This window comes from Oxyura jamaicensis, chromosome 4 (assembly GCF_011077185.1).
Source record: "Oxyura jamaicensis isolate SHBP4307 breed ruddy duck chromosome 4, BPBGC_Ojam_1.0, whole genome shotgun sequence".
NCBI classification, from domain to species: Eukaryota; Metazoa; Chordata; class Aves; order Anseriformes; family Anatidae; genus Oxyura; species Oxyura jamaicensis.
In genome coordinates, this window is record NC_048896.1 from 28,820,734 (window position 1) to 28,834,468 (window position 13,735).

Here is a 13,735-nt window from a genome sequence, read left to right on the forward strand (position 1 = left end):
AGGGGCAAAAATGTACCAACAACTCAGTATTTCCCAGAGGACTTCTACATTGTCAAATAGCAACATTTAAGGGAAAATATAATAATAAATAAAAATAAACAAACAAAACAAACACACGCTTCAGCAGTTGTGAAGAGAATTGTAGAAACCATGATGGGGAAAAAGAGACCCTTGCAATAAATAAATATCTAATATCAACTTTACGATAAATCTTTTTGCTTATAAAGTTCTGTGGATTGATAGTACCATATAAAACTATCATAGTTTATAGAGATACAATACCTGTAAAACATGAGTTTTCATAAGGCTGCATCAAAAGAATGTGCAACACAGGCTGTGTGTTGTGTATATGTTGGAAGAATCTTAGAGAGAGAAGTAACACTGCACCATAGTATATGACTTTGGGGCAAATCACAAGACACACTTGAGATGGGGGCTCTGAAGAGATCCCCACAGCTAGGTCCACCATCAGCAATGGTTCAAAGCACCCATTTTCAAGGCACCTTGAACCTTTCAATGAGGCTTACTGAGCTCTGGATCTTAACATGTATAAGGAGAGTAGGCGCATACGAAAGTGACTTAGAAATATAAATTAATTAGAAATAAGAATCTTGCACACTTAATAATAATTTGGGGTGACGAAATGTGTTTTTAAACAGAATTACAGCTCCTCATTTCCATAAAAACTTTGATTAAATAATTCAGAAAATTAAAAAAAAAGGTCTGTTCCACTCAGAGAGAGCTTTTTTTAAGCTCCCTCTGACCACAACAGTTTTACTGAGGAACCACATCACACATCAAAATGAATTGATTATGACTTAGTGGCATGTGAGAAGTTTCAGGCACACAGTACTTCAAACCATGGAATAGTTTAATGCCTTAAAAATGTACTTGTTTGAAATTATCAGCTTTAAATTCTGCCCACTCAATACAAGAGGTGGTATTCTTTTCCTGCTGATAATCTCTAGACTGAAAACACGTATAGCACAGGTAAGAATTTAAAAGATAGATTATGTTGAGAAGAAAAATATTGCCACTAAGTCCAATATCTTCTACTCAGTATGATGTTAACTGGTATTTTCAGAAGTTAGTGCTGAAATATAATACTCTCTGGAACAATCTGATACACACTACTTGTTGCTGAGTAGGAATTAATGAGAGAAGGAGACAGAATAATACCTCTTCCTTCCTCAGAAGCTCTTTATTCCACTATTTGTTAATGTGCTTTACTACTGAAGACTCATCATAGTTGAAAAGTTCTGTCTCAGGCTTCATATTACATACAATATTTGGGACCTCATACTGAAATCATTTGAAGTATACATTCAATAAGCATTTTTTGAATTGGGATTTGTGGGCTGGAGGATAATTTACAGAAGCCAATGGGAACACTCATTTGTTTCAATGAATAATTCAGTATAGATTTTATATTTAGATTCAGGGGAGGAGGGCTACATTGTCATCTATTTTTCTTTGGAAAGAGATACACATTTCAAAAAAGGACTTTTGGAATGTTTGTCTGTAATAACTGCAGTTGACAAATTGAAGTAGAAGTGAAAGCAGTGGTGTCTTAGAGGCATTTTGCAGGAATGAGAGAATCTGATAATAACTAAGCCTTAACTAATCATAACAAGCCCTTTCTTTGTGGTCACTCCTTGCTTCTTGCTCTTCCACATGATTGAAGATGCAACAAAGCCCCAGATTTGACAATCGGATTAGGCACTTGGTCTCACATCTTCTCCTAAAAGCTAAGATGAGAAGTTCTGCATTTTTCAGCTCTCATCATCTTCTGTAACAGCAGTTGTTACTGTAGGTTTACATACAGCTTCACACACATCTTAGTAATAAGGTAGGCTTGAAACCTGAATCTGGTATCCGTGACCTGAACAGCACTGCTAAGGTAATTTTAAATATACAGAGCCACAGCATGTACATTAGCAGTACACATCATTCTCAATCAGAGCTGCATGACAGATAAGAAAACTGTTGATCATGTTGAGTGGTACCTCAACCTGTACTTTCAAGATAAGGTAGCACATGTAGTTCCTGTGAAACTGTAAAGCACCTCTAATATAACTTAAAAATTAGATTAGGTCCTATTTTGTTTTGGGTATTTTATTTTTTTTTTTTTTTACATCTAGTGGTAATGTGCACACTCAGTAAGTCCTCAGTATTTAATTTCATAGCCCCTTTTTTAAGCATAACATCAAAATAGCTCTACATTAACAACAGAAAAATATACTGAAGAACTGTTTTCTTCTTCATTTTATGCAGGATGTGAATTGTTAGAGTATTTAGTTCTATTATTTACCATAAACTTGTTATTTGTATTCATTGTATTCAATCAGTCTTATTCATAAATATCTAAATTACCATCATTCTTGCTATTGTGAACACAAAGAGAAGTGCCTACATATATATCTGCATCTGCTGAGTGATCAAGCAGAATAATTTGTTACTATTTACTTGCTTCTGGTATTCCTCAAGATTTTGCAAGCCACCATGAAGGCCACCCAAAGCACCTGCTTTGAAATTTCATTTTAGAAGGCACTTTAAAGTAGAAAAATATGTAAGATGATTTATTTTAGAAGAGAGTACTAGAAGACAAACAGAGACTGTATTTACAGCAAACAGTATTATCTTGATGCCATAGAACGTATTACATAAAGTAAGAAAATCATTGAAAAACTAAGGATGTGCATTGGTTGAGAAGAAAAACTTTCAAGAATCTGTATTCCATATTTCTACCTTTTGTTTGGCTCTATCATCTTATGCTTTCTGCCACTTGTTATGATAAAGTTAAATACACTCTTCCCTGTCTAAAAACACATTCTCTTATAGAAAATCCTTTAGTTTGGGGCTGGTTGGGGAAAGAAAACAAACAAGCAAAACAAAACACTAAGATGGAGCCAGATCACTGTTGGGTTAAACCTTTATATGATGTGGCAAGGGCAGTGGAGGACTGACCCATATGTTCAGAATGATTTCTTCAGTCCCATGTTTGTAAGACCTATCTAGGTCTAAACTTTGCATTTTATCATAGAAAAAAAAAAAAAAATCAGGCTCCTTTCTACAGGTACTATTGATCTAGTGGAACTGTTACCACATCTGTTAGGCAGATATCTGCGCCATAGCACCAAAACCAAGCTCATGATATATGTGAAAACACACGAAACCACAAAAGTCATATCTGTCTTGCTAGTATGTAAAACACTACGCAAGCCAGTAAGCATCTTCATATTCTCATAGCATTTTGCAAACTGGGATGTGGTGCAAACCTCCAAAGCAGTGCACCCTCTCAAGCCTTTTTCTTTGTTGTTACTGCCTTAGCATCTGACCTTCCAAAGGAAAAAAGGTGGCTTATTTTCTACCAGAAAAATAAATAAATAAATAAATTAGTTTCTGCTGTCTGTGGGGAACTCTTAATAAAGCAGTACAATTTACAGTCATATTTGATTCTGAGTTTAGAGTCTTTAGATGGCAGTCAAAATTCTAATTAAGTGAGACAATTGAAAGCAAAAAAATCCTACCTGCAAGTGCTAATAAGACAGTACTGATAATTAATCCCACTGATAGGCAATCATATTAAATAAAATGTTTTTGCCTAATCCTTTAAAAAAGAAACAACTTCAATGGAGCAGGTTGTTCAGCAGCATAGTGACAATAGCTTTTAATCCTACCCAACTGTGTTCAAAATCCTATCCAAGTGTTTTTAAATGTCACTTAAAATCACAGCTAGAAACACGCATGGTATGCTTGCTTATTACTATCCGCTTTTTAGGCTCAAGCTGATGACTCAAATATCCCCAGTGCCTCCTCTCAAACCTTTTCCAGCTTTCTGGATTTATTGAAAGATTCTATTGTGTATCCTGTTCCTGTACTTGGTAGTGGAGGTTGATTAACACTTACATTTAGAAAATAAGAGCTGTTTAATATTCACCACATTAAAATATATACCTTAAGAGTATATGTTGATACCTATGATATGTTTTGTTTTAACTAGTTTAGGTACAGACTGGCTTCCAAAGCATCCTTGAGAAATTACCACAGACTGTGGGGCTGTGACCAATACCATGCCTCCTTCTTTATGACCTAGTATTTCTATTTCTATGCTCATTTAACTCTGTCTTAACAAACATGATATTAGAACTTCTTCCCTTCTTTTCCCTTTCTTTCACTCCCTTTTCATGCTTACAACCAATCATTAAGGTTATCGAAATAAAGAAGGGGGAAAACAACAACAACAAAACAACTGAGTTCTGCACAGCAGTTTCGATCAGGATCCATTTCTCCAGCATTACAAACTTTCCCTCCCCCCCCATTGTCCTTCAGATTAAACAAATGTCAATAACTTATTGTCCAGGGCAGACAACCTTTAGTGAGGATGATAACAGTTAACAGTTTTCAGACCCACCACACTACTGCTAATATTTAAAGAGGCATTATCCACTGGGAGTATCAGGTATTACATTGAGATTAGGATCTAAATGTAGATTTAAAAGGTGAAGATAAAAGAATTAAAAACTAGAGAGAAATACACTATCAGCTCAAGGGACAAGACTGTGTAAGGGGTCAAAAAAAATTATAGTTCAAGCATTTTCAATTTAGGATAACAGATGTCTTATAAACTTTTTAAACTAAAAAATAAAACCATAATGTTTTCAAGAATTATCCCCTTTTAATACTATTGCTCAATTCTAATCAAGATATAGTGATGAGAAATACTTAAAAATATCCTTCATATTTTGATTAGATTGCTTTTTCTACATGTTTGGAAGTGTAAGAGCCGGTCAAAAATTACCATTCCCATGCTGTACAAAATTATCACTTCATAATTACAATACCTGCAATCATAATTTTGAAATATGATGTTAAAATATTTAAATACCAAAAGAAAATTCTGAAAAAAACAACAGTTATTGTTTGGAATAAATCTTTTCAACATTCCTACGTTGTTTTATTAAAGGAAATTAACATGCTTAATTCTTAAGTTTGATGTTTAACTGAAGAGGTGCTTTAATGGTAGAAGATGTGATGCACTTCTTACCTATCCTTCCTTACATGGAGCTGGTTCCAATCCACATTAATTCTCTGTATCCTTATAAATACAGACTTGCCATTGCTAGTAACAGGTGACAGTAAACACCTCTGGACTGAAGCTGTCATGTTCACTTTGGGTTTGGCTTGGCTTGTGTGGAGTGCTTGGTTTCAGCTTGAGTTCAGCTTGACCAGATAGCTACCATTTAATTTGATTTAGTTTTGTTTCACTTAGTATGCTTTCACAGAAAGATGTAATTTTTGTTAATACTTTTGATGTAGATGTTTTTGATGTTTTGTTAATACTTTTGGTCTCAAGACCAAACACAGGGGAACTAGAGCTATTTATTTTTTTTTACCTTTATTGAAAGAGTATTTGTTGTGCCCTAATTACAGACACTAATGGTATTCCACATTCCTTTGGCTATTGGGCACACAATGAACTGGAAACTTTTTGAGGTTTAATTTTCAAACTATGTAGTGAATACACACACACAGACAATCTGAAAAACCTTATATAGAGAAATGAATGTTGGACTAGAAATCATCTTAATTCTCTCTGCTACGCACTACCACATTGACCCATACTCCAGTGGCTTCATTAAAGTGTCCATATGTACTCTATTCATTTGTCTCAGTCACTTGTGGCAAAGAACAAGCACCTGGCAAAACTACACAACAAACCTGTACCTCTCTCTGAGTCCTGTGAAGACTCAGAGCACTTAATTGAAGTAATTTGTTGCTGGGTTCATCAGAAATGGTTTTATCAGCAGTTATAAAGAAAAGGTACAGGGAAGTGTTCTACCTTTTTGAGTGCTATAGCAATGTCCTGACTGCACTAGGACTTGTGCACAACACAGACTTTTCAATGCATGTTGGCATTGAGAAAGATTATCTACAAATTCTCCATTACCAAAATACCTCAGAAATCAGGACACTAATAGATCTCTTATTGATTTCCACTAAGGAGTTTTCTACAGTATCATGACTGCTAAATTATACCCATTGTTTAAGAACAGCATCTTGATGTATCAAAATCTAAAAATAAAAAATACCATTTTAGAAAGATAAAGCAAGAAATAGAAAAAAAAATGAAAGAAGAATAGGCTAATCTTTGTACTTACGAAAAGCTCTATAGAATTCTTCCAGACCTAGGTGCTTGTCACTATTATAATCATCGTATTTCAGCAAATCGAACAGAGAGCAGTCAGACAGATCCTTGCCAAGCTCATCCCGTTTTATTACCTGACAAGAAAATTATAACCATGAAATTACATTTGAGCTCTTAGAGTTTTCTGGTATAATTAATTGTTTCTAATAATCATTTAATAGATCATTTTAAGGTTGCTGTGGGGCAATGAACTGCAACTGTGTAAAGTCAGGGATGTCCAGATACTTTGTAATTATTTATTGCAGTTTTAAAAGTTAATACCTTTAGGACAGACTCACTGAGATTAACCAAAATTTTTTAGAATGCATAGAGAATATACATAATGTGGCTAGACAGAAGCACTACAAAGACACTATGAATGATAAAGATGATTTTACTTTAGACATATATGAATGCTGATTAAGGAACGTTCAAATATCCATGAGAGAATAATGTCCCAAGTATACATGGTATAATGTCTTTTTCCCCTCAGTAATTCCTAACCACAAAAAACAATTAAGACATTTTCAAAATTAACTAAAATAAACTCTGATTACCCTACTAATTGTATCAGATTCTCAGAGGCTTTTGAGAAGCCTATTATCTTCTCAAGGACCTATTATAAAAGTAGTTGACCTGAAAAGACCCCTGTTTCTCTGTGGGGGCACATCCACTTGGTAAACAGATCATAATTAACAGATACTAGTTCTTTAAGTGGTGCACCATTTAGATTTAAAGTCTGTATATGCTGTAGACATCTACCTGGGCTACATCCAAGGAACTCTGAAGACATTATTAATTGAAAATGTTTACAATTTTAATTTTATGTGGTATATGTATAAAGAACATTTTCACGTTACTGAAAGATTCAGTTATTATTTATGTAAATAGAAAATTTCTAAACATGAAAGAGAACAAAAGGAGAATTACAGTGAAAAAAGAACACAAACATAAATTTAAAAGCGGTATAAAATACAATAACCTTGCTAGCACATTAGAAAGAAAAATTACATTCTTACAGATAAGAAAAATTGCCATGAAAACACCTTTAGTTATAATTAATGAAAGATGCATATTATGCTACCTGAACATACTATGCTACCTGAACACACTTCTCATCCTTTAACAGACTGTTTATTAGGTTTACAAAAAACTGAATTAAAAAAAAGAAATGAAATCTTACAGCTAGTACATAAAGGACAAAAACGGGAAAAATTAATAACTAAGTCCACTGTAGTTAAACAAGCAGTACTAAAGATACAGCGGTGTGTACACTGAAAAATCTTTGAGCTTTTAAGCCAGAGAATGTGCTTAAAATCACAGCTGGTTCATGAAAACAGAACATTTGTGGTGAGAAGCACTGTCTTTACTTTTTTTTTTTTTCCCCCCCTCCTATAAAAGCTAGTCTGAAGTTGTTAAAAACATGTATTCCCATTAGCTTCAGTTGGGATTAAACCTTACAACCAAGAAGAGATAATAAAACCTGCTGTTGCAGCCCACCAACACTTACCTTTAACAGTACCATGGTCTGGCAGTCTCAGCTTCTATCATTTGAGCTAAAAACTGTATCATGATGCTTTTCATTTAATAATTGTTCAATTTTATTTTTAAAGTAACAGTAACAGGATAAAATAATTATTAATAACAATAATTCCTTAAAAGATTAGCCAGAATATTTGAGATATTTCCAAGAATTATACTGTAGGTAGCTATGTTTTTTCTGGCATTTAAGTCTCATCTCTAGAAAGACTATCATTTTGATTACAGATATGAGATCAGTTTATATAAAGCTATCTTTACATTAGCAATACACTTTGGGGATTTTTGGGGAAATTTGGGGATTTTTTTGGAAATTTCACTCATTTTTGATCAATATATAGATCCCCTCCAATATATCCATGAGGACAGATTTTAGAAGGTGAAGAATGATTTCATATCATGATTGGTCTTAAGCGTAGTCCAATTCTTGCCTTATAGGAATTATTCTGTGCCAGATCCAGCCATGTCCTAACTCCACAGGTGATCTGTGGAACACATCAATTAACTCTGATTAAAACCAAAATTCATCTTGACGAGTTTTGGTTGGTTGGTTGTTTTTTCTCCTTCTATCGCAAGAGATACATCACAGAGCAGGCATTAACATGTGGGGATTTGGATTTGGAAAAGAGAAACTGGAATTACTCATTTCAGTCTGTTTAGCTGCCGACTGGCAGCTAAACACCACACAGCCGTTCGCTCACCCTCCCCCCTCCCTCTCTGGGATGGGGGAGAGAAACGGGAAAGTGAAGCCTGTGAGTTGAGATAAAGACAGTTTATTAAGATAGAAAATAATAATGATAATAATAATAATATGTACAAACAAGTGATGCACAATGCAATTGCTCACCACCCGCTGACCGATGCCCAGTCCAACCCCGAGCAGCCGGCCCCCCCAGCCCGGCTAGCCACCCCTATATATTGTTTAGCATGACGTCAGATGGTATGGAATACCCCTTTGGCCAGTTTGGGTCAGCTGTCCTGGGTTTGTCCCCTCCCAGCTTTTGCTGCACCCCCAGCCTGCCCGCTGGCAGGACAGAGCGAGGAGCTGAAAAGTCCTTGGCTTAGTATAAGCAGTGCTCTGCAGCAATTAAAACATCAGCATATTATCAGCACTCTTCTCATCCTAATCCAAAACATAGCACCCTACCAGCTACTAGGAGGAAAAATAACTGTCCTAACTGAAACCAGGACACAGTCGAAAATTGTAGTTTGATACGATTGACTGCCATTTGAAATTGCAATCTATATGAGACACTAGCAGAGCAAAGCTGACCACTTACCAAGGTGTTAGCAAACAGAAAACATGTTTAGGAACTTAGGTTAGCACCAACTGTTTTAAAATCAGCGGAACCAAACTGCCTGCTCTCAGGAGTCCCTATCTCACCATCTTTTTTTTGTTGACATTACCTTTTAATAAATGTTCACTTATCAGTAAGATTCCATAAGGTGGGACATACAATGACAGCACACACACACACACACACACAAAATCAAACAGGGCAAGAAAAATTATCAGCAGCTGTTCAAGAAATAAACAGTAGAATTTACAAATGAAGACTGAATATTTTTTATATTTCTAAATGCTGTCCCATCATAGTTTTTTTTTTTAACACCACCTTCTAAGAAATACAGCCTTTCAGAAAAACATGTTTTCATTTTGTTTTACTTATGTTAGGCATTTAATTTACAAAGGTATCTTGCTAAACATAATAGCTTCTTGAATATTTTTTTAATTTCACACCCTATATCATTACAAGAAAAAAACAGTAATACTGTGCAATACCAGTAATGCATATATGGAATAAATAAAAATGTCAGTAATTGCAAAACCTGAAAAAATAGGTGTCACTAAGGAATCATGTATGCCAAAAGAATCCAGTGGGATTTTGAAGGTCCAAAAATGAATCCCAATTATTTTTGATAATTTAAAAATAAATAAATAAAGACAGATGGTATATACTGGTGAGGTGAATAATAATGAAGAGAAGGACAGTGCAGCATATGGAATGAAATGGATCACATGGTTAGATGTTTTCAGGGAAAGGATCTATATCTATGATTTCACAGAGCCAAATGTAAGGTCATTCTTCTAAAAACAAGAACCTAAACATAGACTTAAAGAGGATAAATGTACCCTGGAAAGCCTTTTATCTGAAAAAGAAGTAGGATTTGCTGTGGATAAGGCAGTCTCATAAATTCCAGGATCATTCTGTAGCCTAAGCCAGCAGTATGATCTTTGGAAATGTAGCAAGGTAACTGGAGGTAGAAAGGCAATTTTTGCTTTTGTATGTTCCAGTTGTGGGACCAGTGCTAAAACAGAACAGTCAGTTTTCTCTTGCATATATTATATTTACAGTAAAGAAGCTAGAATAGAACTTTTAAGGTTATAAATGATCCAAAAAAGTAACTCAAAGCTTGATGAAGTCATCAAGGGAGCTGAGAAAAAATAAATCTTTATGGTATTGTTTTATGTTGTTTTTAAAGGGACACTAATGGTTGAGTGTTGTGTCAATTCTATAGATACTTTTGGGGGAAAGCAGATGAAAAAAAAAGAACAACATCTCTCAAAATAATAATCATCATAATCTACTGGGCAATTAACCTTAAATCATGGGGCCTGTAAATTCTCCTTGATGTTTTCAAATCAAGGCTTCACACTTCTCTGTGCACATTTTTTCCTTCAGACAAAGTCAAGTTATTACATTTTCTCAATTAAAAATGTAGGATCAATTGAATGAAATTTCATGTCCATGATAAACAAGTTAGATTAGATGACATAACAGTGTTCTTTGAGTTTTAAATTAAATTAACCTTCATCTTTACAAGAAGGAAGAATAAAATTTGAATGAAGTGATTCTTGAGCCAATTCGTTAATCTTTGTATGTCTACAAATTCTACAAATTGCTTAAATTAGATAGTAAAATGATTAGTTATGGAGGGAGGATAGAAACTGGAAAAAAAAAATCATACTAGAAACAAATTCTTACTATGAAGGTTAAAGCCTGATTAAGAAGTTCTGCACAAATTTATGATCATGCCATACAAATTGTGCCATACAAGTTGTACCATACATGGCATTATTTGATTTCAGATTTACGAGATAAAAATTCATACCAGAAAATGCTCACAAGCATTTATGCTAAAACATTTTACTTCGCATTTCCATAAAGATAGTGAAGTATTTATTTCCATACTACAAACAGGTAAAAGGTAAAACAAACCAAAGCAAAATTGTTGCTCTGCTTATGGCTAATTGTGAGACCATTTGTTTTTACAAAACAAATGGTTATTTGTTTTTACAAAATTTGTTTTTACAAAACAAATGGTTATTATTTTTCCCCCCTCAGATCTCACCAACACAACACAGGGAGCACAGTTTAGGAATTTTAATCTTTGAATGAAAACACAGAGCCGTAATTTAGGCCAGGTCAAATAAAAAAAATCTGACCTCAAATAACAAATCACCAGTTTGTTAGCAAATATAATAACTGACACTTAATGAAGCAATCTGAGAAAAGAAGGAAATTAAAGGCTTAACAACCAGAAGAATTAAAATGTTATCTTACAATTACATTTAATAGCAATTAATGCTGTACTAAATAAAGCAATTAAATCTATAATTCCTTCAGATTACATTTTTTAAGCTGATACATTGTAAACAAGTTGTTTATAGATACAACTCAGACTGTGTTCTACTGATGTATGACAATCTACATGTTTACAGATAAGTACACCTATCCGCACATAACCATAAATGCAACAGCATTTCATTTCCTATTCAAGGGTGTTTTTTTAAACAACATTTAACATGAAAACTCTTGATTTGATGCTTTATGTAAAGATGCTACATACACAAACACCAGCCTTGTGTATTTACCTACAAACACAGACGGATATGTGACACATTTCAAAGGTTCATCACACTTTATGAGAAATCTTTTTGATATAATCTGTTCTTGAAGCATATAAGACTAATACATGAAAATGGCATGTTTTATCTCACAGTAGGTCCCATAATCTCCACTCATCATTCCATGAAACAGCGGTGAACTTTGTAGTTTCATGTGTTTCATTTGGTTGTTTATTATTATTATTATTATTTGGTTTGATCTCAATAATTGGAATCAAATGCCACTGAGAAAACATCAATGTAAAATGCAGAAGTAAGGATAATTTAAAAAAAAAAAAAAAAAAAAAAAAAAAAGTAACATCTTTCATTCACAGTATGTTAACCTGGTAAATACGAGAAATGTATTTGAAATTACAGCTATTAGTTTGTAAGTAAGGATGCTAATATCTTTCTTCGGTGGTATGCAGAAAAGGTTTACTGTTCTAAAATGCCAGCTCCACCATATGGGAATAATTGCATTCACCACTAGAAAAACATATTTTGTTCCCATGTCTCCTCATATCACTTCTGGTGTTTTTTCTTTTCTGCATAGGCAACAACAATATATAGCGATCAGGCAGTCTACAGTAACAGAAAAATTGAAGTTCAATTTATAACTCTGTATTACAACACAGTTTGTTTTTGCATGACTTGAGAGAATACAAATGAGTTGCTTAACAACTGAATATTCATAGGTAACCATGATTCTCCTATGAAGGATCAATTACCTTCCTCTATTTTAGATTTATATTCTTTCAAAGAGCTTGAATAAATAAATAAATAAATAAATAAATAAATCCTTTATGGAACCCCCTCAATTTACTAGAAATCTTGTAGATATGCTGCATTTATGACTAAAAGTCATTTTTCTATGACTAGAAAGTGTTTACTTAACCTGCCTGGAGTTGCATTATCCCATAGCTTCTTTATCTTAATTACAGACTACCTTGTTTGACCTTTACACTGTGTAATGAGGTAATAATTATTTGTGAACTACGATTTGGATTTAGACTACACAGCCATAGAAAAAAAAATCTACCCAGATGGCAAAATTGTTCAAATGAAAGAAAGTAATGGCCTGCCAATTCTTAATTTGTTAGATTTATTTTTTATTTTTTTTTACTTTTTCAATATTTGAAGTTGCTTTCTTTTTAATAAAAAGTAACAATTTTGCTTTTCCTGAAGAGTATAATTTGTTTCCCTTGCATCAACATGCAAAGAAAAGAACTTTATTGTGATTTCTGATCCAAAATACACCAATACATTTGTAGCATTGGTGTCATCATGTTCAATATCCAGCTGATTACTCTCATTTTACATAAGGTAGCATGTCTAGATGGACACGCATAACATAAGGCCGTCAAAGAATTTGCAGTCATTGCACAGCAAAATAGATGAGATTTAATATTAACAATATGCATTAATAAATGAAGTTTTAGTTCAACATTAATTTTGAACATATTTTTTTTTTTCTATAATACAGATTTTTCCTGGTCTCAAAATTATTAGAGGGCAGAAAGGTAGTATGATTTCTGAGTGCAATAGGTTAGCTCTTTGTGTCTCATCAAAACACACACTAACAAACCACACAGCATGAACAATGAATTTATTTTCATTATTCTTTGGATTTAATAATTTGATGTTCTGCTATGAATTTTAGCAAAAAGAACAAAGTTCCATGACTGGGGTTTAAGGCCATTTGACCTGCCTCCATGTTTGTGAAAATGATCTAAAATTGAGTTTCTTCATATTGCCAAACAATATACCAATTACTGTCAATGTATTAAATATAATTTGTACATCTATATGATTACTATGTATCCTATATATTTATGCAGTATAAGAAATATCATTTGTAAAATATATAAAACCACCAATTTCTCTTAAAAGCAGAAGTTCTGAAAGATTTTTTCCATGGCTGCCTAGTATTTGATACATTAATATGGCTGGATTTTTCAAAAATGGATTTCTACACTGCCCATTAAATCAAAATACATTCGCTATAACAACACTCTTAATAGTTAGCTCTTTTGGGTCTATTTTAACAAGTGCTGTCATGCCTTCTAGAACAACAATTATTGGTGTAAATCTTTAATTAGTTAATAAAGCTTGCTGTTTAG

General features: G+C 33.6%; 1 protein-coding gene across 4 annotated transcripts in view; it reads right to left on the reverse strand.

Annotated features, from left to right (window-relative positions):
* The window catches only part of FSTL5 (follistatin like 5), a 348,242-nt gene that overhangs the window by 103,369 nt on the left and 231,138 nt on the right, over positions 1–13,735 (reverse strand). For all 4 annotated transcript variants that reach the window (XM_035323584.1, XM_035323585.1, XM_035323583.1 and 1 more), the window contains one exon: positions 6,162–6,282. In XM_035323584.1, coding sequence (XP_035179475.1) covers positions 6,162–6,282 — 121 coding nt within the window. The remainder of the gene's footprint in view (positions 1–6,161; positions 6,283–13,735) is intronic.